The sequence below is a fragment of the Lontra canadensis genome, unplaced genomic scaffold (genome assembly GCF_010015895.1).
Source record: "Lontra canadensis isolate GAN:19392208 unplaced genomic scaffold, GSC_riverotter_1.0 scaffold63, whole genome shotgun sequence".
Classification (NCBI taxonomy): Eukaryota; Metazoa; Chordata; class Mammalia; order Carnivora; family Mustelidae; genus Lontra; species Lontra canadensis.
Genome location: NW_022631057.1, coordinates 12,518,417 through 12,543,770, shown reverse-complemented (window position 1 = coordinate 12,543,770; position 25,354 = coordinate 12,518,417). Strand labels below are relative to the sequence as shown.

The 25,354-nt window shown below is 46.1% G+C and overlaps 1 protein-coding gene across 3 annotated transcripts; it reads left to right on the top strand.

Annotated features, from left to right (window-relative positions):
- The first annotated feature begins 3,789 nt into the window (after nucleotides 1-3,789).
- On the top strand, nucleotides 3,790-22,100 carry EIF2D (eukaryotic translation initiation factor 2D). 3 transcript variants are annotated; one of them, XM_032878496.1, is made up of 15 exons: nucleotides 3,790-3,950; nucleotides 4,850-5,040; nucleotides 6,030-6,113; nucleotides 6,836-6,926; nucleotides 9,934-10,041; nucleotides 11,557-11,816; nucleotides 12,318-12,435; nucleotides 14,102-14,147; nucleotides 14,576-14,679; nucleotides 14,805-14,954; nucleotides 15,341-15,430; nucleotides 16,146-16,241; nucleotides 17,277-17,397; nucleotides 20,213-20,387; nucleotides 21,898-22,100. In XM_032878496.1, the coding sequence occupies exons 1-15, from the start codon at nucleotides 3,895-3,897 to the stop codon at nucleotides 21,966-21,968; spliced, it is 1,761 nt and encodes a 586-aa protein (XP_032734387.1). In that variant the 5' UTR covers nucleotides 3,790-3,894; the 3' UTR covers nucleotides 21,969-22,100. The 3 variants fall into 3 exon arrangements, with proteins under 3 accessions (XP_032734387.1, XP_032734385.1, XP_032734386.1); XM_032878494.1 differs by lacking the exon at nucleotides 6,030-6,113 and having other exon boundaries at nucleotides 3,819-3,950; XM_032878495.1 differs by lacking the exon at nucleotides 14,805-14,954 and having other exon boundaries at nucleotides 3,819-3,950.
- Nucleotides 22,101-25,354: the final 3,254 nt, after the last annotated feature.

The window sequence follows — 25,354 nt, the reverse complement described above, 5'->3', positions numbered from 1 at the left end:
GCTGGCTCAACCAGTGGAGTGTGCCCTCAATCTCAGGGTCATGAGTTTGAGCCCCACTTTGGCTGTAGAGGTTACTTAAATATGGAAATAAATCATTTTAAAATTAAAATAAAATAAGAATATATTAAAAGTAAGATGGTATATGTGGAGAATTATGAGGACCTCTTTGATAATGATCTTCAAATCTAATGACATCCTCATGATTTTGCTGCTCAAGGGGGTTTTGGAATCATTCAACCCCAAGAGTCTGAAATATGATTTTTATGTTCATACATTTCAAACAACATAATTAGTTGAAATCAGTTGACTGGAAACATTTTTCTTCTACAAAACCATGAAAACTTTAAGATGAAAATAAAGATATAATTAAGGTAAAAATACTTTAAGGTGATATCTTATTACTTCATTTTGCATCAAATCAAGTGGCATTCTTAGAATAAGAAACTGGCTGTCTCAGGGGAGATGGAGGAGAAGGGAGTTGAGGGAAATTGGAAGGGGAGGTGAACCATGAGAGACTATGGACTCTGAAAAACAATCTGAGGGTTTTGAAGGGGCGGGGGTGGGAGATTGGGGGATCCAGGTGGTGGGTATTGTAGAGGGCATGGATTGCATGGAGCACTGGGTGTGGTGCAAAAATAATGAATACCGTTACACTGAAAAAATAAAAAATTAAAAAAAAAAGAAACTGGCTGTCTCCAATGGAGTCAATTTATCTAAATCTGAAACACAAGCGACAGCTAGTTTTCTCACATTGAAAGGAACATTGTTACAATTGGCAAGTTATCTTTGCTGTTAATATTGGTATATATATACTATTTCTCCAAAACTTTTCACCTAATGCTTGTGGAATCTATTTATGACACTTAACCTGTAATCAATATAGCGTATAATTAATTGTTTTCATTGTTGGCTACAAAACAGTGATTTTTAAAATAATTCTATTCTTTTTCTGTACTTACTAATTGTCATTCTTGTGTGAAGATGGGTGTTAATTTATGCTCTTTAATTTCCAATATTTAGAGTAAGAACTTGATGATAGTGACTAGTGATGCTTTAAAGATTTTTTTCTTTTTCTTTTCCAAAATCTATCAGCATGGAATTCTTATGTATTCAATTTGTCACAAATAATTATAGTCATTATTCTTTGAGGCTCAAATTACCCCAAATGTGGCTAGTGAGTGCCTCTTGAACCTCGTCCTGATTGCTTTGTTATACACACTAGTCATTTCTTTTTAGCACAACACAATGCTCTAGGCTCAGTGTATACCTCCCTGACCAATACCCATAATCATACAGCTTTCCAAAAAGGTCTGATTCTTTTAATTGGGAAATAGTGTTTAAAACACAAGAATTGTATTATTGGTACTACATGGCAATGTTCAATACTGTTGAAATGTCTTTAAATATCTTTTTGCTTGTGAGAAATCTGAAGTAGAAATGAAATTTAAAATTCATTGGCTCCTATTGGATCTTACAATTCAGTGTTATAAATAATGCATGGATAAGAAACTTTTAAATACATTTTCTGTCTTTTCTCTTTATTCACATATTCTTATATTTCAATATTTTTAAAAATAATAATGCAAACATTACTATTAGCAGTTAAACTACTGAATGAAGGTTAAAATGCCTTTGTATTTATTTTGTCCCAGGAGGTTTGACTCTTGAGTTTAAGTATTCTCCTCAAAAATGACTTGAAATAGGGGTGCCTGGAGGCTCAGTGGGTTAAGCCTCTGCCTTAGACCCAGGTCATGATCCCAGGGACCTGGGATGGAGCCCACCATCGGCCTCTCTACTCAGCAGGGAGCCTGCTTCCCCCTCTCTATCTGCCTGCCTCTCTGCCTACTTGTGATCTCCCTCTCTTTGTCAAATAAATACATAAAATCTTTTTTTAAAATGACCTGAAATTATCCTTACCTCTGATTGGTCCACTTACCAAATTAATAGAGTTTTACATTTATTTGCATTAGTATTTTTTCGATTTTAGATTTCACTTCTTTCTCTCTTAAGCTAAACTTTTTAAAAAAAATATAAAAAACATTTACATTTTTTAAAAGATTTTATTTATTTCAGAGAGAGAGAAAGGAGGGAGGGGCAGAGAGAGAGAAAGAGAAACTCAAGCAGACTCCACGCCAAGCACCATCCTGATGGTATCTTCTGAGCTGAAAACCAAGATTCACACGCTTAAGCAACTGAGGCACCAGGTGCCCCAAACACCTGCATGCTTCATAAGTCAAAGTAATATGAGAAGTATGTGGAGTAGTCTTACTTTCATATCTGTCCCCTCATTTCATAAAGTTTTATTTTTATTGGTTTCTGACGTCTTTCCAGTGTTCATTAATCTCCTTTTTTTATACCTTTGTATGTTGCCATTTTCGTATTTACTTGTGATTTATTTTTATTATCTATTTCTAATATTCTCTTGAATAATCTTCGTCAGCTCCCTGGGCAGAGTCTGCCCCAGTAGCTGTGCTGCAATGGACCTAGTCAACAACACAGTTTGGCATCATCCCCCACCCAATTGTTGCTGGGTGGGGGATGATGGGGTCAGGGTCTAAAGGGAGAAGGTTCTGGGGCATTGTCCTCCTCTGAGCTCTTCGGACTTTGGCCTTGTGGCTGGGATGCTTCAGCCACAGTTTGGGCAGATACTGTGGAAGGCCTCATCTTTGCACAGCCAATGTGGAACTTCTCTTGGTGTAACTGTGCCATCCAAAGAAATAATTAGGATGAATACTCTGCCCTTAACTTTTCATATGCAAAATTTGATTTAGTAGGGGCCAGGACCCCAGGTGAGCACAGCAGCCCCCTACTGGGAAACCATCACTCTCTTTCAACGCTGTTCTAGAGTTTTTAAATATATTACTGGAAATTTGCAAAGGACTGTGTAACCTATCACATACATTACCTCAATCGCTTCTTATGGAAACCCTACGAGGTAGGTATTACCTCCACATCTTCCAGAGAACGCAAGAATTTCAGTAAGAAAATCCGTTGGCACGTGACATCGAGAGGTAGAAATCAAACCATAATTTGAAACTAATCTGCCTCACAGATTTTTTTTTTCTAAATAAACAACGTTATTTCATTAGTTTTGGAAACTCCCCTCTCCAAATAACGACTGAACTCAAAAAAGCAATAAAGCCTTGAAAAATGTATCTAAAAGTGGCCAAAAATATTTTAAAATAGACTTTAAGATCATTTGTAGTTTTCTCCTCATAACATGCAGGTCAAACCTGGGACAAGGGTGCATTCTCTGTTATTGTTACTGTCATTCCACATAAATTAAAACAATGAGAAAATCTTGAGACCTCTAGCGTGCAATAAAATATTTTATTAAATATTTATTTAATATAATTATTTATTAAATAATAAAATAAGACTTTAATAAACAAAAGCCCTTAAGAAAATTATTCGAGAGGCCTGAAAACCTAATAAAACACAAGAGTTCAATTAATTTTGTGGCACTGAAACTGAATGGAACAGGAGCTGGCGAAGCCTGACAGAACCCAACACCGACAGAGTGGAAGCTAAGCCATCATGGTCGCCACTGCCAGGTCACTAGAGCCCTGCAGACGCCTGCAATTTGCGCAGGCGCAGAGCCCAGTCGAGGGACGCCGAAGGAGTGGGAATCCGCCCCGCCTTCCCCAGGCCCCGCCCACCCAGCTTCAGTTTCCCACTGAAGTTCCCACGTTGCCACTAGGGGCGGCCACGGTCCCCGCAGCGCCTGTAGCTGCGAAGCCGAGTGGTTCGGGTTTCCAGCCGGGCCTATTTTCAAGCTGGGCCGCAACATGGCTGCGCACAGGGCTGCGAGTCGGGAAGTCGCCGCTTTCTCGTTTTCCCGACAGCCCCCGGCTTCTGTGTGCTCCTTGCCTTCCCCAGGTCACGCCAGCAGACATGTTTGCCAAGGCCTTTCGGGTCAAGTCCAACACGGCCATCAAGGGGTCGGACAGGTGAGGGAGAGAAGGGGCCTGCTCCGCCCACCAGGCACCCAGACATTTCTCAGTGCAGGCTGGCCCACAGCCCTCTCTGAGCTAGGTCCGCCGCCCTGGGGTGGAGGCCAAGGGAAAGTCCAGCCAGGATGGGACCCCGGAGAGCAAGGGTGGGTTAGACACATTTTGAGGGCGAAGATGGAGCACAGGCTTAATGTGTCTCCCAGGCTATTAAAGGAAAACGTAATTCAGTCAGGGCTTCCTGACTGCGGCGAGATAAGGTGTGGGGGGTGCGAACACGAACAATTACAGGCCCCCGCCCTCCACAGCGCTTCCAGTCCCTTAGGAAAAATCAGATGGGACACCGAAAACTACGACTATAGGAGAAAAGGGATCTACTCGCAGGAGAGACAGATGGAGGGTGAGGTGGGAGAGAACCAAGGCACATGTTTTAAGAACTGTGTCTGTTACACAGTGTTGCTGTGTCTGTACACAGTGTTGCTGATGCTGATACCACGTTGCGAAGTTTGCGACCAGTGTTCCCTAGTTGTCACTCTTGGTACCTTCCTATAGCTTTTTGACCATAAGCTGACAGATTTGCCAGGCAGATAAGAGAAAGGAGTCGGTCGGAGGGCAAGGCTGAGTTTCTAGTCAGGCTAACTTGGTTATTCACTAGATTTCCTCCTCCTTTGTGAAATGGAAAGACTTGCCCCTAGGAATATGTGAAACTACATGAGACATTGAATGAGAAAGTGGATAGGATATTTTGGAAGAGTAGGGCATCATATACCATATATAGGGCATCGTAAATCAGTTTTCCTTGGCCCCTGTGACTTTATAGTAGGTCCTCCGGAGTCCTTTGAATTTATTAAAATCCATCCAGGCAGGATTCATGTCATGTATTGGTTTGCTTTCCGCAGGAGAAAGCTTCGGGCTGATGTGGCGGCTGCTTTCCCCACTCTTGGAACAGATCAGGTCTCTGCCTTAGTACCTGGAAAGGAAGAGCTCAACATTGTGAAGTTATATGCTCACAGGGGGGATGCAGTGACTGTGTATGTGTGTGGTGGTAACCCCATCCTGTTTGAACTGGAGAAAAATCTATACCCAACAGGTATGCCAATAGGATGGAGAGGGCCATTACTGTAATCCTTGCCTAACCTCTGTTTCTCCTTCTTTCTTCCATTAACCTGCCTTACTTAAAACGTGAAGTATAGAATCTCCCAATATCATCCCCAAGGATCTTTTCGGACCCAGTATCGCTAGAATTGGGTCTTTAAAGATCAAAAAACTGATACAGGAGGGAGAATAAAAGGGCTAACACAGGTAGTTGGGTAGGGATGTTCTGAGATGAAGGAGTAATAGTCCATAGTGGGTTAAGTAGGGATGGAGGAGAGGTCTTAAAAAGGGTGGAATTTCAGGGCATGTAAAAGATATTCTTAAAATTATCAGTAGCAAGATTTTATTAAGAAACTGGATAGGAAGGAAGCTGGGTTAATGGAACTACATACCCAGCTGTCCAGTGATGTCCTTCAGATATCTCACAGGGATTCTTTCTTAGGCTCTACCTGGCTCTCGGGATCCTTTGCTTTCTGTCTTTGTCAATTCTTCTTCCCCCAGCTTGGCTGCAGCAGTGCAGTGGGGTCTCCTTAGGTTACCTGTGCCCCCAGCCCACTTTGCGCCTGTGCAGACACAGGCCCTTTTCAATCTAAGGTTTTACTGCTAGTCACTGGGAACACGGGGAATAAAGGAGTGAACATGGGGAAATTCAACATGTCCTACAGGCTGTTCACTTACTTGCTTCTGAGATCCCAGATGGAATCCTTGTTGGGTCTCTGTCCCCGCTTCTATCTCCTGTGCCCGCGGCTACTGCTGCATCCAGGTGGAATCACAGGGGCCTCCCAGTCTCAAGGGACATCCCATTTTTTAAGTATCTGCCTGCTTTAAGAAGGAAACCTCTTAGGGCCTCACAGCCTCCTCTCTAGCTTCAAGTTGACGTTCTTTTCTGTTTCTTAATTAAAGTGACCTTAGTGTTTGGCTTGTCCAGTTCCCTCAAAGATTGACCTTTTGGCAATAAGTCTTCCTGTGTCTCTTTTTGGGCAGTGTACACCTTGTGGTCCTATCCTGACCTCCTCCCAATGTTCACAACATGGCCTCTCGTGCTCGAAAAACTGGTGGGGGGAGCAGGTAAGAGGATTTTCCTGTATTCTGGCTGTTGGCCAAAACTTACTTAGTAGGGACACCTGGGTGGCTCAGTGGGTTAAGCCGCTGCCTTCGGCTCGGGTCATGATCTCAGGGTCCTGGGATCGAGTCCCGCGTCGGGCTCTCTGCTCAGCGGGGAGCCTGCTTCCCTCTCTCTCTCTCTGCCTGCCTCTCTGTCTACTTGTGATCTCTCTGTCAAATAAATAAATAAAATCTTAAAAAAAAAAAAAAAACTTAGTAAGGGCCAACTACTTGAATAAATATACCCATTTCCTATGTTCATACAATTGAAAAATGGAATTTTTCACACATGTGTGTTTCCTCCCTCACCTGGCTGCTTCCATAAGGTCCCTGGGCCTCTACGACCCTGTTGAAAAGCTTCAGTAAGCTTCGTACTTTGTACTTACACCAGAAAATACTCTGTGAACGACCATATTCTCTGCTTTACATCAATAAGCTAAAGTCAGGAAAAGCAGAACAAGAGATCATGGAACCCGACCCTCAGCTCGGTGGTTCAGTTTGACCACTAGCCCCTGAAGGGAAAAGGTCTGATGCTCAGGTTGCATTTCTTAATTTTCATTATGAATAACCTAGTTGATACTTAATAAGTGTTTGTTGGTTGAGTGAATGAATTAATGTTGAAGTCAAACTTGGAATTGCTTAGAGGCAGACTGTGGGTTGTGATGCTTTTGTCTCATTTCCCACAGACTTGATGCTGCCCGGCCTCGTGGTGCCCCCTCCTGGTCTGCCTCAGGTACAGAAGGGTGACCTCTGTGCCATTGCCTTGGTGGGGAACAGGTACTGTGCCAGTCCCCTGTGCCTTTGGGGGAAAACCTTAGGTAAAACTGGGGAGAGGGAATGGGAAAGGGTAACTTCCAAAGCTTATGGATAAAGGATTAAAAGAAGAAAACAGATTCTTCTTCCAGAAGCAGAGAGTGGGCCATGGGAGAATGGCGGTGGGTGAGCCTGTGTGGGCGTTTGCGTATCTCAGCCAAGTGTGTTTGCTGCTGCTGCCGATATTGCTCACTCTTCTTTCCTTCTCTCCTTTTCTTTTTTCTTTTCTTTTCTCTTCTTTCTTTCTTTTTTAATAATTTTATGTTTATAGGAGAGTTGCAAAGATAGTATAGAGTTCTTACCCAGTTTCCTGTAATGATAATGTTTTATATAACCATAGCACAGTTATCCAAACTGTGGTCCAGACTGTGGAATTAACATTGGTACAGTCGTATTAGTAGAATTGTATACTTTATTCATATCACCCCAGCTCTTCACAAAAATGTCTTTTTTTCTACTCAAGCATCCGATCTAGGACAGTACATTGCATTTAGTTGTTGTGTCTTCTTAGTCTCTTGTCTCTGCCTTTTTTTGGTCTTCCCTTGTTTTTCATGGACTTAACACTTTTTTCTCTATCATCCACATCATCATCCTTTTTTTTAAAGGTTTTTTTTAATTTGAGAGAGACAGAGCACAATCAGGGTGAGGGGCAGAGGGAGAAGCAGACTCCGTGCTGAGCAGGGAGCCCGATGTGGGGCTCAATCCCGGGAATCTGGGATCATGACTTGAGCTGAAGGCAGACACTTAACCGACCGAACCACCTGGGCACCCCCATCATCCTTCTTTTAAAATTATTTTAAGTGTTATTCAAATGTGGTTTACATACTTTAAAATTCACCTATTTCACTTTTATAGTTCAGTGATTTATAGTGTATTTACAGAGCTGTTTGGCCATCAATGCACAGCTTCTTTTTAAAAATTAATTAGGGGGACGCCTGGGTGGTTCAGTGGGTTACAGCCTCTGCCTTTGGCTTAGGTCATGATCCCAGGGTCCTGGGGTCGAGCCCTGCATCCGGTTCTTAGCTTAGCAGGGAGCCTGCTTTCTCCTCTCTTTGCCTGCCTCTCTGCCTACTTGTGATCTTTGTCTGTCAAATAAATAAATAAAAACCTATAAAAAAATTAATTAGGAAGTAATAGTATAAACAGTTCTGAAAAATCAAAGTCCCCTCACCCCACAGCCCTTTGCTGCTAGAAGTAACCATTATCATCTTGCCAGCCTTCTTAAATGAATGTATACGTGTGTGTATGAAAATGTATGTTTGGGTGTGTATGTTTAAAAATGCAAATAAACAGAATTATACTTTATCAATAATTGTTTTTTCACTTAAGATCAAGAGGACATTTTCCACATCCGCAAGACTCAGTTATGCTGAGTCTTCTTACCTGCTACGTGGTGATGAAAGAGGTCCTCTCTTAATGGACCTTGTGGTTGCCTCTAGTTTGTTTTCGTCACGAACAGTCTCTTACTGATGCCTCTAGGGACACTTGGGCCAGTATTTTTCCAGAGTGGATACTAAGAAGCAGAACTGTCAGGCTGAAGACCGGGTGTATCTTTCTGCTGCCCCAAAGGAAAGCCATATCCACTTTCACTCCCTCCTCCAGGGTATATGGAGCCTGTTTCCCTACACTCTGCCAACACTGGATACAATGGGTGGTTTTTGTTTGTGTCATCCTGACTGAGAAATTATATCTTATTATTTTGCTCATTGTTGCTTTGGGAGAGAGAGAGAGAGAGAGACTGTAGGTACGGGAGGGGTCAGTGTTCAAAGATCTTAACATTGCTACTCACGTTCTCCTGTTTTCCTTGAGCCTTTTGCAACTAAGCACCTAGAAATGTTTCCTTCCTTGTTGAACTGTGGCACAACTTGCAGTTGAAAAGGTTGGTGGTGTCACTGTGTTTTCCTGGTATTCTATCCAGAACAGGAGAAAACTACAGGAATGTATATTTGGCCTGCTTGGTTTGGCTCTTAGACTGTATCAAGGAATGAAGCTTGAGAGTGGTTTGTGGCCCAAAATAAGGGTACAAGGCGGTTTTTTAATAATCCGAACCATGTTCGAGATTGGTTTCTGAGCCACTGACCCTTCCAGAGGTGGAAGGAAAAGACCCTCTTTTAGGAACTGAGAAAGAGACCAGATTGAAAGTTTCCATGGTGGGAGTTGACCCCTGGGCGCAGTCAGTAGAAACACCAGGTTAGCAGACATCTTTCTCAAGTTCAGGCATTGGGAACTCTGCCCTTGAGCCTTCTCCCTTGTGCCCAGGTCACCCTGCCAGGCTTGTACGTCCCCTCACTATTACCCAGGTGGTCACCCGTCCTTATGGGCAGTGTGTGGGCAATGCTTGAGTAACACTGGGCGGGAGGAGGTTTCTCATTTGGGCTTTAGAAGGTTTCGTAGTTACTGTAAGTGGGATTGTTTTCCATCTTCTGGACACACCCAGTTCTTCGACTGATCATCACACAGAGTGAGGCCTATAACACTGAGAGTTACAAAGAGCCAACTCAGAAGGAACATCTCGAGTCAGTGCCACTGTTTTTCTCTTCCCTCTTCCCTGTAGTATCCCTCAGCCTCATTTGTGGCATACGAATGGCCTACCTTTTGAACCTCTGTATAGGATGGCTAGGTCTTTAAGGTAGGGGAGGTCATTTATAATTTTGAAATTCAATAAAGGGAACTTTAAATATCCTTGCAAGACCTGCCTGGGTTTCATTCATAATAGGAATAAAAGCAGTGATAACGTCAGCACAGAGGTTACTTATACCGAAGGGGAATGTTTGGTCAAGGGATTTTTGAAAGTGCTATTATAGATAATCTGAAGAAAACTGAGGCGGGACTGAGTTTCGTTTTGTGCTACAGGCAGTTGCTTCAGATTTACAAACATGGTCCTTTTTGCAGGTGAGTGGAAAGGTGCCCCTGATGTGTGTCCTCCTAGAAGGCTTTCCCCAACCCACGTCTCTGGCTTCCTTCTCCTCAGAGCCCCTGTCGCCGTCGGAGTCGCTGCCATGTCCACAGCTGAGATGCTGACCTCGGGCCTGAAGGGAAGGGGCTTCTCCGTGCTGCACACCTACCAGGACCACTTGTGGTGGGTCCTCTGTCTTTCCAGTTTTACAGAGAGCTGGGTGGGTGGAGAGGGCATGGGGCCTGGATTCACAAGTGAGAGTTTCGATCCCTGCCATGTCCGTAGGCAAGTTGCTGATTCCAGACGTTCATTTCTTCACTAATTGTGGAGGAAAAGATGGATGGATGGATTGGTTGGTCGAATTTTTTTTTTCTTGTTTGGGGAAGAAATTATGGAGAACTTTGATTCTTTTCTAGGTGAACTGTAGAATTCTAGGCCTAGAAGAAGACCTGGGGGACTTCTTCTCTGCCTCTCTGCACTGTGATAGTCTTTATTTTTATGGTCCAGGCGATGCCACCTTATCTGCCACCCACACTTAGACATCTTCTTGTCCTGTGGTGAGAGCTCGGGAATTCTTATTTCTGAACCCAGATCAAAGCAGAGGAGATCCTCAGACGCCATCAGATCTCTTCCCCATTACAGATGCCACGTCTTCTCACTGTGACAGTTGCTTTCTAAAACCATATACTAGTTTATTCTCTGGTTATTTTCTTGTCGTTCTACCAAAACCGTAAATAGGGTTTCCTTGAAAGTGGTACAGCTGGTCTTTTGGCCAAGTGTCATGGCCTGTCGGTATAGACTCACTCTAAAATTTCTAGCCCAGCCTTGGAGTTTTTTAATGAGGACTGGCCAAACCCCACTTTGCTGGAGATCCAGTCTCAGCAGACACTTGAGGGCTGCTTACCGATGTTCTCCAGGCTCCTCGCTTTCTGTCAGTCTGCACAATGGCTGGCAAGGTCCTGTTGCCTAAATTGTTCCACCAGTGGCTGCTTCCGTTCCCCCTGTCCCCAGCTTTTAAAAATATTTGTGTACTTATCAGAATAGCTTAAACACATAGTCTGGCCTCATTGCTGCAACCATTAGTGAAGACTTGGTTTGATTTCTGCCATGTCACCCCACATGCCCTGTATGCAGTGTCGCGTTCTTGTCTCCTGTCTTCCTAACGCTTAGTGGCATGAAAGCATGTCATCACTGGGCTGCCTCCTGCTAGAACATAGAACCAACCGGCTTGCGGTCCAGAACGCCCAGGTGCTTGTACTTGTCATGTACTCTGAGCCTCGGACTTGGGTCTCACCAAACTGGTACAACGGATGCACTTGCCACCCGGCTTTTGTTATTTAATTCAAAACGGTTTTATTTTTATTTCATGTGAAAGGATTCCTTCTGGGGCCTTCTTTAACTGCTTTTTCTTTCATCTTTTTTTGTCCCCAGATGTGGATGAATGATATTATTCCTTTAGGATAGGATAGGGAGGAGGCAAGAATCACTCTCCCCATTTCAGAGATGAGGATGCTGAGGCTTGGGATTTTTCTGGGCCCCCAATTGGAAACGGGGTTTAGGTGAGAGCCCAAGCTCTCTGCCCTCTCCTGGACAGCACTGCCTGTGGTGCTCACTCTTTCCAGACTCCCAGCTGACCTCGACCAGGATTGGAGAATGTTGTGGCTGCTGCTTGGCATTTCTGATATGCAGTTTTTCCAGGCGATCTGGAGACAAGTCTTCTCCACCTTCTTTGGCTCCACCGGCCCTGGATGCCCCAGATGTCAATGAAGAGAAGGGGTCTGTCCAGGCAGACCCCGCCCTGCAGGGAGACATGAGGCGCCTGACCCTGGAGGGAGAGGACAAGGAGAATGGGGAGGTTCAGCAGCAGATGTGTGGGGAGAAGTCCCTGTCAGAAGCCACAGAAGACGCCGGTGTCAGGGGCCCGAACCCAGACCCCACAGACAGCAAGACCCTTCAAGGTATAGGTCTGGGAGTAGAAGGACATCTCCTCGCAATGGAGGAAACGTGCTCTACTCTGCTTCTGACCAGAGTGGTGCCAAAGCTCTAGGAGAATGGGAAAGTCCATATTTTGGTGAGGGTGGTGCGACCAGCAGCCCTTTGCCATCTCACCGGGGGTCTTTGCCACACACGTCCTATTTCCCTGGATGCCGGTCTGCCCTGAAGTTTGGAGTGCTTCCACCTTCAGAGGCCTCTGTGGTTTCTTCCGGCTCTGACTTCTCTGTCCCAGCAGCATGTGCTCCTGGCTGGGTGGGCCTTGATGGGCCGGACCCCTTCTCTGGAGTCAGCCCTCTTTAAAGGCTCAGTGCTCAAGAGAATCTGGGAGATTTGGGACCTGGGAATGGGTTCCTTCCAGAGCGAAGGGGGTGATGCAGGGGTGGAGCTGGGCAGGGAGTTGACTTACACTGCACCAGCCATTCTGTATCCTTCAGAAAAATGTGGTTCTTGTGTTTCCTCTGCAGAGCAAATGGATGAACTGTTACAGCGATGCTTCCTACACGCCTTAAAGTGCCAAGTCAAAAAAGCTGACCTTCCTCTACTCACCAGCACATTCCTTGGCAGCCACATGTTCTCCTGCTGGTACGGGAGGCAGGTGTGGGCCACAGGGCTTTCTCTGGTACCTTGGTGGTGTGTCAGGACAGGTGTGTGATGGGGGAATTAGCTGAGGGACATAGTATGGAAAAGTGGAGTGGAGGGTTAATCTGGCAACTAAATCAGGTCCTGAGTTTCAAAAACTTAAATTTTAGCCAGTGAAGTGAAGGGTTATTGAAAAAATGAAGGTTAAAATTCCCAAGATTCCCTCAGCACTGCCTCTGCTGAGGTGATTCTGGGCTGGCTCATGAATTAGGCAGCACGTCCCGTCCAGAAGCATCCTTGACAAAGCCTCTTTGTCAAGAGGCTTCTTCTGGAATGTTCAACCCCTTCACACTTGCCCTGCAAAGTAAGTGGGCCACATTAAGTTGTATCAGGAGGAACAGTCAGTGTGAACCCCATACCCCAAACACAGGCCACCAGGAGAGACAGTATATATGTATGTAGAACCTGGGCTTTGGAAGCAGTCATCTGGATGCAGTTCCCTAGGGTTTTGGAGCAAGGTGCATTTGAGCTTGTTACTGGGCTTCTCTGAACCCAAATTTCCAGCACTTGTAGGATTGTTGTCAAGATTCACTAGCCTCACATTTAATTCCTCACCCAGGAAATACCCTGTCAGGAGCTTTGCTTCTTGATTTGTACGACGCAGCTCAACTTTTCTCCTTTTGAGAATTTTGTTCCATTTTTTAAAAAGTGGTTTTGATGAATTCTCTTCCTGTTTACATGTGGACTCCTTTAAGGCATCCTGTATAGTGTGGGCTCTGGAGCATGTGGCGGGATACTTGATAATTTGTCTTGACCCTGCTGGGATATAAGTAACAGGGAAAGATCCTAGAATTTTCTCTAGGCTAGAAGTTCTTAACCTGTGGCAGGTTCTAGAAGGACTTTCTATGAATCCCAAGGCTATTGTCACATTTTGAGAAAAGACGTAAGTTCTGAGTAGATGGACTGATTACAGCTTTCATAGGAACCTCCCCCAAAAAACTAACAGCTGAAAAGAAAGAAAATAAAAAATAAATGAACGGTGGTAGGATAGGGGTCCACAAACTCTTCCTCTCAAGAGCCAGACAGTGAGTCTCTGTCGCAGCGCCTCAGCTCTGCTATGTCAGCAGACAGTACCTGAACAGCTGTGACCAGATATGGCCTAAGGGATATGGTTTGCCAGTCCTGCCCTTGGCCCAGCGGCCTCAGCGAGCTTGGGGTTGGAAAGATTCGCCTTGAGGCAGAACTTCGGAGGCCACAGAAGGTGGTCCAGCTTGAGAAGACTCTAGAGCTACATCCAGTACAGTAGCCACTAGCCACATGTGGCTATTTAAATTTAAACTAATTAAAATTAAATAGAATTTAGTTCCTCAGTCACATTAGTTGTGTGTCCAGTGCTTAGTAGCCGCATGTGAATAGTGGCTACCATATTGGAGAACAGATAGAGAACAGTCCGTATTTACAGAAAGGGCTGTTGTACAGTGGTGCTCCAGAGTATCCTAAGGTTGGTATCCCTCTCTGATGCCACTGCTGGGCAGAGGGTTCTGGGATATCAGCTTCTTTCTGAACATGGAAGAGGAAGGCTGAGGAAAAAATGCTCTCCTCTCAGCAGCAGACAGGTCCCACCACTACTGCTTCATTAGCTTAACTTGCTTTTTCCGTCTGCCACCAGCCCTGAAGGACGACAGCTGGACATAAAGAAATCAAGCTACAAAAAGGTAAGAGGTACCTTCCCTGCACTCCCACAGAGAGTTGTGTACGGTTTCCTGTGCCGTGAGCTGGATGCACACTGGGGAAGCCCCATCTGTAGGGCTCAGGCTAGAATTAAGCTTTTTGGTTCTAGGTATGGGGGGAGGGGGGTAGAAAACTCTCCCAGGTCAAGGCAGCTGGGCGAGCACCCACTCCCCTCTCTCCCTTCCACCCGTTCATATCTGACCGGAGTTCTGAAAGCCTTCACCAGTCAGCCTGTAGCAGCTTCTCACTCCCTGAGCCTCAGGGTGGGGGCCTCCCCGTTCCCGGTTTGATGGGAGCAGGGACTGTCAAGCGTCCGTCCCCAGGAGCAGCCTCGCTCAGTGTGTGGTACACCGAGAGCTCAGGACGGGCGTGGAATCCATGGAGTCCCTAGCCCTGGCCCTCTCTCCCTTAGCTCTCTAAGTTCCTGCAGCACATGCAGCAGGAGCAGATGATACAGGTGGAGGAGCTGAGCAGAGGGGTGGAGAGCATTGTGGCTGTGGACTGGAGGCACCCGAGGTGAGTGAGTGCCAGGGGCCTGCTCGCCGTAGCTCAGCTGGCGCCAGGGCACCTGGGCCCCGGGCCGGGAACTGCCCAGATGGTAGTATAAAATGTGTTTTTTCTTTCCTTCTGCTGGGTTTTAGGATCACATCTTTCGTCATACCCGAGCCCTCCCCGACCTCCCAGACTATCCAGGAGGGTAGCAGGGAACAGCCCTATCACCCTCCAGATATAAAACCCCTCTACTGTGTCCCAGCCAGCATGACCCTGCTCTTCCAGGAGTCTGGCCACAAGTGAGTTTTTGGAGAGCAGCCCTCCTCTGCCTGCTTGGTGTTCTGGCCTGTTTCCTCTCGAGCTGAGTAGCCTTCCTCTGTGACGGGCAGAACCTGCTGCGCCCCAGTTCCCCCCTTCTCCCACAGCCAGCTTCAAGCCTCTTTCCCCTGGGAAGTGTCTCTGACTAAATGAACCAGAGTAGGCGTCTCCCTTTCTCCCTGTAATTATTCTTCACGAGGTCCTGTTCACCTCAGTCAGGAAAGGGAAGAATCAAGCTCAAAAAGCCGAGGAAAGCAGCCTGCCGAGCAGAGAGTGAGTCTTGGTGTCTGTAGTTTGTCCCCTGGCACAGCACGAACTAACCCCTTCTTCCCAACCTCACCCCCCACCCGCATCACTTCTGACCTAGGAAGGGGAGCGTTCTCGAGGGTAGGGAGGTCCGGACGATCATCATCAACTATGCCAAGAAGAACGACCTGGTCGATGCAGACAACAAAAAGTGAGTGGCCGGGGAGCTCTGCTGAAGATCAGCGCCCACAGCGCAGACTTGGGACACACTGTGGAGCATGTCCGGGCTAGAGGGGAACAGAGCAGCTCACAGCCTTTTAGAAAGAATCAAGACCAGTGGTTTCAAACCGTGGGCCGTGGACACCTAGACTCGTCCAGGGTGCTCGGCTCCACATGGGGGGTCAGCACCGGCCGTAGCCTGAGTACGTGGTAGCTCGTAGACATCCGGGACTGGTTTTCAAGTCCACATGCCCTTGTGAGGAAGTAAATGCAGCTTAGAAAAATTTTACTGATGTCATTGCGGCGTTTTGATATCCTCTGTTTTCTTAGGAAGGTAGTACAAAAGGTAATCTACTAAATGAAGAGCATTCCATTACCATTTTTCTTTTTTACTTTCAAAAGACATCCCCATGAGCAAAAAATTAGGAACTAACAGGGTAGTCATGGTTAGTTAGCAGAACTGGGCCAAGAATCCTGATCTTCGGATTTATCCCAATCTCCCCTCTGCCACCGGCTCCTCCCTTGTCCTGGGAAACATGCCGTACCTCCCATCCACAGGTCACACTGCTTCCTACACTCTGCTCCCTGAGTTGGTTCTCATGGTCCTGAATGACTACAAAGGACATAAAAGAGATGAATCCTGAGCTGGCCCTTGGGTCAGAAGGGGTGGGGCTGACATTTCTCTATTGCCTCTTCTTTCCCTTTAGCCTCGTGAAATTAGATCCCATTCTATGTGACTGCATCTTAGAGAAGAACGAACAGCACACGGTCGTGAAGCTTCCATGGGACAGTCTCCTGACCAGGTAGTGGGGATTGGCAGTCAGTCCCCTCTCCAACGTTTCTATCTCCTCCCCTTAATGTCTGTCCTGTGGACTTTAGAATCATCACTGTCTCAGGCTTTGACTTTCTCTCCACAATTCAACTGATAGTAGTCTACATAAATATAGGCTCAGTAATTTTGATGTGGACAAGCCTTGGAATGATTTGAGCCAACACAGTATAGGAGAACTTAAAAGGGAGAAAGAAAAAGAACAATTAATTAAAAATAAGAACTTCAAAAAGATTTAGAAGCAAAAAGTGGCTGGGAGGAATTGTCTTAAAATCATCAAAGGGAAGATTCTATGCTCTTTCTTTTCCACAGAACAAAACTGAAAATAATTTATATCAGGAGTTTGCAAACTACAGCCCATCCGGCCTGCTGCCTGTTGACGTCAATAAGCCACACCCACTTGTTCATTGTCTGTGGGTAGCTTTCGGGCTACAGTGGCTGAGTTGGGTGGTTGCACAGACCCAGTGGCCCTTAAAGCCTAGAATATTGCTGTCTGGCCCTTTATAGAACATTTGTTCAATCCCAGTATATATGGTACCAAGAGAAAATCTGGTTAGATGAAAGGTAGACATTCTTTGTGGCTAGGCTTTCTCTAGAAGATGGACTGGAACATGTCACAGACGTGAAGCAGCACTTTACCAGGCTGGGGACGTGTACATGAGCGGCTTGAGACAGGAAGTAAATTTCACAAGGCAGCCTGGGCAGATTGTCAGAAGACCAGGCCACTGGACGGTTTCCAGGGACTCCAGTCACTGGGGAATCCCTTTCCTGAATCCATGGGCCTTGACTTTGGCCATACTTCGGGGATCTTTAAAAACCATATATGCCTAATTGGAGTTTCTGATTTAATTGGCCTTGGGGGCAGCCCCTAGATGACGTCAGTGATTCTCTGTGTAGCCTCGAGCAAACCAGTGCCTGCAACACTGGCTCCCCCCGAGCTGCCCAATAGGAATGAGGAGATGATTTCTGTTCGTTTTATCAATGTGTAGCTTACAAACTCCTATTGCAGGTGTTTGGAAAGATTACAGCCTGCCTATCAAGTGACCTTTCCAGGACAAGAGCCCATTGTGAAGAAAGGCAAAATCTGCCCAATTGACATCACCCTAGCGCAGAGAGCGTCTAACAAAAAGGTAATTTTAAAAAGACACAGTGTTGGGAGGCACCTGGGTGGTTCAGTTGCTTAAGCGTCCGCCTTCTGCCCAGGTCATGGTTTTGGGGTCCTAGGATTGAGCCCCACGCAGGGCTGGGTTCTCTGTTCAGCAGGGAATCTGCTTCACCCTCTCCTAAAGCCCCTCCCCCTGCTCGTGCACACTTGCTCGCTCGCTCTCTTTCTCTCCCTCCCTCTTGCACACGCACTCTCACATAAATAAAATCTTAAAAACAAACAAACAAAAAAAACACAGTGCTGAAAGATGGTGACTATTTAATGTCCCTGCTAAGTTTTGGTCTCTCTACTGTGATTGGAGGTATATGTATGTATGTGTTTATTTGTTTTTAAATATTTTATCTATTAGAGAGTAAACAAGAAGGAGTACACAAGCAGGGGAGCTAGAGAGGGAGAGGGAGAAGTTGACTTTCTGCTAAACGTGAAGCCCCACACAGGGCTTGATCCCAGTTCCCGAGGATCATGACCTGAGCCGAAGGCAGACAGTTAACCAACTGAGCCACCCAGGTGCCCTATGATTGGAGGTTTTTAGAATTTGGCCTCAAATACCACAAAGATTATTTATGAAAGAGCCATGTTTGTGTGAGTGGGCTGGTATAAAACAGGCAAAGCTGACCCTCTTACCCCCTACCCTCTAGGATTTTGTGCTAGGATACTTGCTAGAGCCTAGTTCCAAAGGTAAACAAGATTTTATTTTTTTTTTTTTCTTAGACCCGTTAAGGGCTTTCAGCTCTTACTCATTCTGTTACCTCTTGGGCCTTCTTGTTCAGGGAAAAACAGCTTAGAAGGAATTGCTGAAGGAAGGGAGTGGTGTAGCCTGGTGACACAGAGTCCTAGGGAGTGAATTCTATCTAGCCTCAAGTTCGTGATAAAGCTGTCCTTGGGAGGAGTGCACTTGATGCCAAGATACCTTGAGAAGGCAAAAATAGGGTTATTGGATGGAAATCCCAAGAAGACAGACTTAGGTTCCAGATAAAGAACTTTCTAGTGTATGGGTTATGTGAGCGGGCTTTGGCATTAGGGATATGCGTTCAAATATGACCTTTGCCTTGCTGCTTGTCCTTGAGAAGATCAGTGTTTTTTTGCCTGAGTTTTCTTATGTGAAAAATGAGAATAATATACCTACCATATAAGGCACCATGAGGGCTCAATGAAGGAAATGTATGGGTGAAGCATTTAGACTAGTACTTGGCATTTAAGCAGTCAGTAAATGAGAATCAGTAATGATAACCTCAGTAATAACCAGCAATAGCCACTATTTCTTGGGCGTGTAAATATGTGCCAGACACTGTACTAAGGAATTTCTGTATGTACAGGTTTCCCCCGCTAGCTAAAAGTGGAGCATTCCTAGGAAACCTTCCGTAAGCTGAGATGGGGTAAAACAAAGAAGCAATTACATAGTGAATTTGTATGGAAAAATTTTTGAGCATTCCCAGACCCCAAAAAGAACTCTTTTTTTAGGCTTTTTTGATACCTCAGGCCACATCTTGCTAATGGATACACAGAATAAACGGAGATAAGGCACAAATATTCACGGACCCAGTTCAGAGCTCCGGCAGCTGGACGCTGAGGTGCTGAGCATAGTTCCAGGGGCAGGAGCGAGGCGATCCCCCGCCTCGGTGCTGTTTTTGGTATACACACTGCCTCTCTGAGGGCTCCCTGCAAAACCAGTGCTGAGCGCTACAGTCACTTTTCACCTTTTGTGTAAAAAAAAAAAAGGACTGATGTAGGTCTTTCCATAAGAGCAAAGCAGCATGCCATGAACTTTGAAAAAGCAGGGGACATTTGTATCAGCTTATTGAAACACTATTAATATTAATGGTAACAATTAGAATTGTCCAAAATTAAAACTGGTGCTTTCCAAAAAAGGGAGTTACTGTCTAGAGGTCTCCAGGCATCGCTTGGGTGACCCCTTGTTGGGGGAAGATGTTGTCAAGGGTGTGTGCAGCAGGTGGGGGCTGGAAGAGGTGTGACCTCTAATGCCTTCTCAATTCCAAGGTTCTCAGGGGCTGGAGTCCCCGCACAAGCCTGGGTTATTTGGAACCGAGGACTTTATTGAAAGCAGCCCTTACCAACCCACTCCTGAGGGTAACACGCGCTACCATCTCTAGTCATGAATGCAGGAGACCTCGTTTCAAAAACAGGGAAATTGTGATTTTGTTTTTAAAGTGCCAGTTGCTTTTTTTTTTTTTTACTCTCAAAATCACGTATATGTCATTTGTGCATTTGATAAATAATAGAAAAATATATATGTTCTTGATGAGATGCTTGATATTAAGGAATTATTGTCCATTTATTTTTAGGTATGGTGATGGTTTTGTCTTTATGTTTAAAAGAACTCTTACCTTTTAGAGATACGTACTAAAGCATTTGTAGATAAAATGATCTAATGTTTAGGAAGATTTGCTTTAAAACAATATGGACAGGGATACAGGTGAATTGAGGTTGGTCGTGAGTCGATAGTTGTTGAAACTGGTGATGGGAACGTGGGTGCACAGTATTCAATTCTACTTTTATTTATGTTTTTAATTCTTTATAATAAAAAGCCTTTGTAAAAAGTATATGTTACATGTGGGCTAGAGAGTATTCCACTAAGGATATAACACATTTACTAGATGGGACAGAAAGAATCAGTAAGTATAAACCCAAGCGACGTGGATGGGAAGGGACCATGGTTTGAGGGATGGTGAACATGGCGGGTAAAGAGGCCGCAGAGGCTCCAGGCGCTGTGGACGGGAGGGTGTGTGGCTCCCCCTGCCACCAGCCTTCTGTCCTCGCAGGTGACGGTGGTCCGGAACTTGGAAGCCTATGGTCTGGACCCGTGCTCGGTGGCTGCCGTCCTCCAGCAGCGGTGCCAGGCTAGCACAACGGTCACTCCCGCCCCCGGGGCCAAGGACAGCCTGCAGGTCCAGGTCCAGGGAAACCAGATCCATCACCTCAGCCGGCTGTTGCTTGGTGAGCATCCCCTCTGAAGACGCAGGAGCGGGGGTCTAACTTGGCCAGAATCTTCCCACCGATTCAAGCCCCTCTAGTCACCACAGCCGTGTGCGTGTGTGTGTATGTGTGTGTGTGTGTGTGTGGCCACACAGTGTGTAGTGGCCAGCAAGGGACAGAGCTGGTACTTGAGCCAGGTGCTGTGGCCCCCAGATGCAGGGCTCTCTCCATCGGACTACTGGAGTACTTTTCTTCCTGGTTTTCCCTTTTATAAGACATCTGTGGACCACCCTGGCTGTGCTGGGTACTTTGCTGGGCTTCTTACAGGCCCCATCTCTCCTCATCTAACGATCAGAAGTGTTTGTGTTCGGCAGCTGGGGAAGCTGAGGTTCAGCGAGGCTCAGCGAGGCTCAGTCCCTCGCCCTCGGATAGTCAGCTGCTCGGTGCTGCAGCTGGTCCCCCGACTTGGCTTTGTCAGACCCCGGAGCCTAAGTTCTTTCTCCCAACTCCGGGTCACTTTGATTTGAAAGCTGCCTGAGTCAGCTTTCCATCACGCTCCTCAAAACACTCCTTGTGCCGCGTCAGTGCCTTCGGAATAAGCCCCTTTGCTCAATAACTAAGACCCTCCCCATCCAACTCCCACTCCCCTCGGGCTCTCATCGCCCCCCAACCCCAGGCCTCAGCCGCACTGCTGTACTCGCTGCTCCCCACACATACTTGGTGCTCGCATCCCTGTTCCCTCACCCAGTGCGCCCTCCCATAGCCCATGTCTTCCCAACTGGAGGGCCTCATCGGCCCAGCTCAGGGGTCATGGGAAGCCTGTCTCAGAGCATGTCCCTTTTTTTTCTGTCCTTAAATTAGCATTTCAGAAACGGCCAATGTGGCACTTTCTTCTTATATTAATTTTTCTGGTTAGTGTCTGCCACTTAGCCAGTTTTTTCTAATGTCTGACCCCCCTGCTAGACTGAGCAACTTAATTCAGAGACCTTGCCTTCTTCATCCATTTTTCATGCTCAGGGCCTGGCACATAGTAAATGCTCGATAAGCAAATTATATTTTAGGGCCTCAGTAGTAAACTTTGGGAGCTGACCCCTTTAAGTGAAGAACCCAGTAGGAGGTGCTGAGAAGGAATATAGAGGAAAATAGTCAAGCACATGACTGAACACAGACGCACATGTTCTCTCTCCTGAGAAAATTCTGAATACCTCAAGTATACCTAGAAAGTGGCTCTCAGTGTAAAAATCGCTAAAATATACACATTAGTCGTGAGATGTAAGGATAAATGGCCCATCCACTACCCAGAGCAGCTGGGTTCGAGCTATGTGTGGAAGAGCAGGTCACGTGGTGCATGTTGACTGGGGAGAAGTTGACTCCAGGGATAAGCACACAGTGGAGCGGGGGTGGGGGGGAGGTAGTGGTGTGGGTCAGGGCTCCCTGGGGTCAGGGCCAAGGAGGGACGTTGTAACACAAAGCGCAGGCGGTGGCGGAGATGGCATGCCCCACTAAGGAGTTTCTGCTTTTTGGATTGTAGAAGACTATCAGCTTCCTCGAAAATACATCCAAGGCCTAGAAAAGGCCCCCAAACCCAGCAAGAAGAAGTAACAGACTCCTGTTTCATGTGGTCGATCCAGTGGAGATCTGAGCTCTGGGCTGGTCATTTATATGAGCATTTTCAGCTTTTGCAAATGAAAAAATATAATTCTTTACCAAAATAAATTTATATTCTAATCTAAATCTGATTTTCCTCTCGTTTCCTCCACTTAGCTAGAATATTGTTCTAAATTTCCAAGTTATACGTCAGTTTATGTGGACAGGAAAGGTGGCAGTGGAGTACCTTTTCTATTCATGTGATTTCAGTGGTTTTAGTCCCTTTCCTGCTATCAGCACTGGGTCGCTCATCCAAAGCTCAGGCAGGTAGGGCCTCCTGTTTTTAAAGCCCCTCTAGCAAGTGGTCCACAGCCTCTGGCCCATCTGTTCCCACCACCTAATTAACCTCCTAGCCCCAGAAGAGTCCCCTCACATCTCGAAAGGGTTAGTCACACAGAAGTGGCCCTCAGCCACTCTCTGCCGTCATGCCAGGCCAAAGAAGAGAGGCTTGGCTCTAAATGGCAGCACCATCCCGGCTGGACAGGAATCAGAAGTCCTGAAAGCATCTGGATCTCCTGCAAAAGCACTACCATCCCAGCACCGGCACGTTGCCGCCAGCTGTGGTAAGTCATGGTGTGGCTTCCAGACGTGGCTTTGTCACAGGAAAGTCTTATCCAGCAGATGCTGCTGGGTGTGGAGGCCGAGAAAAATAAAGGCCATCCCACCTCAGATTTAGCCTTGGCATAAGTACAGCCATCTCAGACCCCTGTGCCCAAGGGCTGAACTTTCCCCTACTTTACTTTAGTTCTAAAGACCCCCACCCTGCTTTAGTAACAGGAAGCCCCACCCTGCTTTGGTTCCAGAAACCCCCACCCTGCTTTAGTAACAGGAACCCATAAATACCCCTGCCTTAACTAAGCTCGGGGTCCAAGTCCCTACTCTGCTGTCGGGTATACTTGGACCCAAGTCTAAGCTTGTCGAATAAACCCTCGCGTGATTGCATGGGTGTCGGCCCCTTGGTGGTCTCTCGGACGCGAAAACTCAGGTACAACACTGGGGGCTCACAGAAGAGATCTTCAGTTGGTCGTCTGAGAGTCGGTGAACTCCCTGAAATGGTACGCAGAATTTTGTGCGCTCATTTTCCTCGGGTTCCCATGTCTTTGTCACATGCCCAGCGGAGTCTCTGGCTGCCAGAAAGGTTCAGAACCACTGCTTTGGTCCCTGGTTAGTTCCTGGGAGTCACTTCTGTGACCACAAAGCGCTCCTTGTACAAAAGGAAGGGGTGAGAGCTGACCTGAATTCCAGAGGTCTTTGGTTTTACCCTCAAAAAACAAAGTTTAATTTACTTTTTTTCCCTTTCTTATCCCTTTTTTTTTTTTTTTTTTTTTTTTTTTTAATTAGGGTAAGAAAGACTTGAAAATATCCACAACATTCACAAATTACCCCTCTGGAGCTAGAAAGGAAAAACGGATGAGTACGAAGGGGAGTATGTGTGTGATGCTTCCCAAAATAAAAGTCCCTATCACTTGTGACTCACTGTAAGGAAATGCCTTAATTTTACTAATCCTCTCTCTGCCAGCATGAGCCTATGGAACCAAGGAAGGAATTTTTGGAAATTGACCCCAAACAAGATTCTATGACAACAGAACCTTTGGACAGACAGTTTGATCTGAGGGAGTGTGGTACGTATAGTATATTGGAACACAGTCCTTATATGAACACAGATAACGTGTAGTATTTTGTAAGGTTCTTTCACAAACATCATTTACCTTGCACAGTCTTGGTGGGATTGGAGGCTCAGAGGGGTTGTGTCCCATCCTGTTGATCTCTGTTAAAGACACAAAGCCAGTAAATGGCAAGGGTGGGTCTAAAATGCACTTTCACTCCTGACTGTGGTTTAACTCAGAGTCCTGCTATGACCGTGCTGTCAGGACCTGCGTTTTGAAAGGTTTTTCCAGTAACAATTACCCATTTGTGCTGACTCACCTTCCCTCTCCTCCTGGGAGCACCATAGGCATGTGTAAGAAGGCTGGCGAAGGTTAGGCTGTTGAATGGATTTTTTTTTTTTTCTCTGCTAGGCCCAGCAGTCTCTTTCAAAGTCAAATTCAGAACTTTGAACTTACTCCCATAATGTTACCAAATGGGTTGCAGTGAAAAGCAGAAACCGGTTCATGTCCAGGTTTTGGCGAAGTTATTGAAAGACCTACTTCTTGGAAGTCTAGGCGAACAGATGTTACAGAGGTGCCCCGTTCTCGGATAATTTTAGGAATGTCTATTGGATGGAATGTTCTCTCCGCCAGGGAGGTAGGGAGTGAGCTGTCTCCCTCTGACCAGCCTCTGTGGCCCGAGGGCCCTCGTTCAGTGCACGTGTCCCTACCAGAAGGTGGGCAGCGGTTTCTTCTTAATAACGCTGCGTGGTTATTTCCGTGATGACAGAGCCCCTCCCCTGATGGAAGTCAAATAATGCTAATGTGAAAGGACTGTTTTACTCGCCTCATCTAGCCTTCCTCCTCTAGGTTAGATGACCTTAAACTCTCACAGATACATCCTGTCTTTAAATAATTCCAGAAGTAGAAGAATCATCATCTACCTCAGTAGTCTGTCCCGATGCTTAGCTCCAGAAAGCCCCTCCTCTTTTCTCACTCAGGATCCCCTTCTAGAATACATCCCCTTTCCTCTCCTGCTCTGTGGGACAGCACAGCAGCCAGGCACCTGGGCAGTGCCTTCCAGCCCGTGCACTTGGACAGTTTTCTCAAGATTCTTTGAAGAGCAGCCTTCATTCCTCTGCTCGCTGGCAGAAGAAAATCTGACTTTCCCCAGAATTACGTGCTCTTCTCCGTTCCCACGCTCTCCCCTGGCTCCCAGTTTCCAGGAGATGATAAAGGACAAAGAAGAGGGCTCCAGACTGGGTCATTTTTGCAACAAGCTTTTATTACATTTTTTAAAATCCATATAAGAAAGACATTTAAAAGGAAAATATCCTCAAAACAAACACATACACACAGGGCAACACAAGGATAGAAGGCACTACCAGCAGTCATACCCACCTCTGGGGGAAGGGATACTTTATACAGACTGTTCGCCGAGGCTCGGACCTCAGCATGGGTCCTGGGTCTAACTGTGCTTTAGATAAAGTCAGAATTTTCCCAGAATTTTCTCATTTCATAAACACCCCTATCTCTTTATATATAGCTATATGCCTTTATGTATATATATACATGACTTTATTTTCCTTCTCAAAAATAAAATAGCCACCCCCATCAGAGGGAGGTTCTCAGCAGCATTCACGGTGGCTGCAGCAGGAGCCGTGCCTTCCTTTAATGTTAAGGACATGCAGCATGAAGGAAAAGGACTCTCTACCCGCTCCCTTTAATACACAGCAGGGAGAGAGAGTTTTTTTT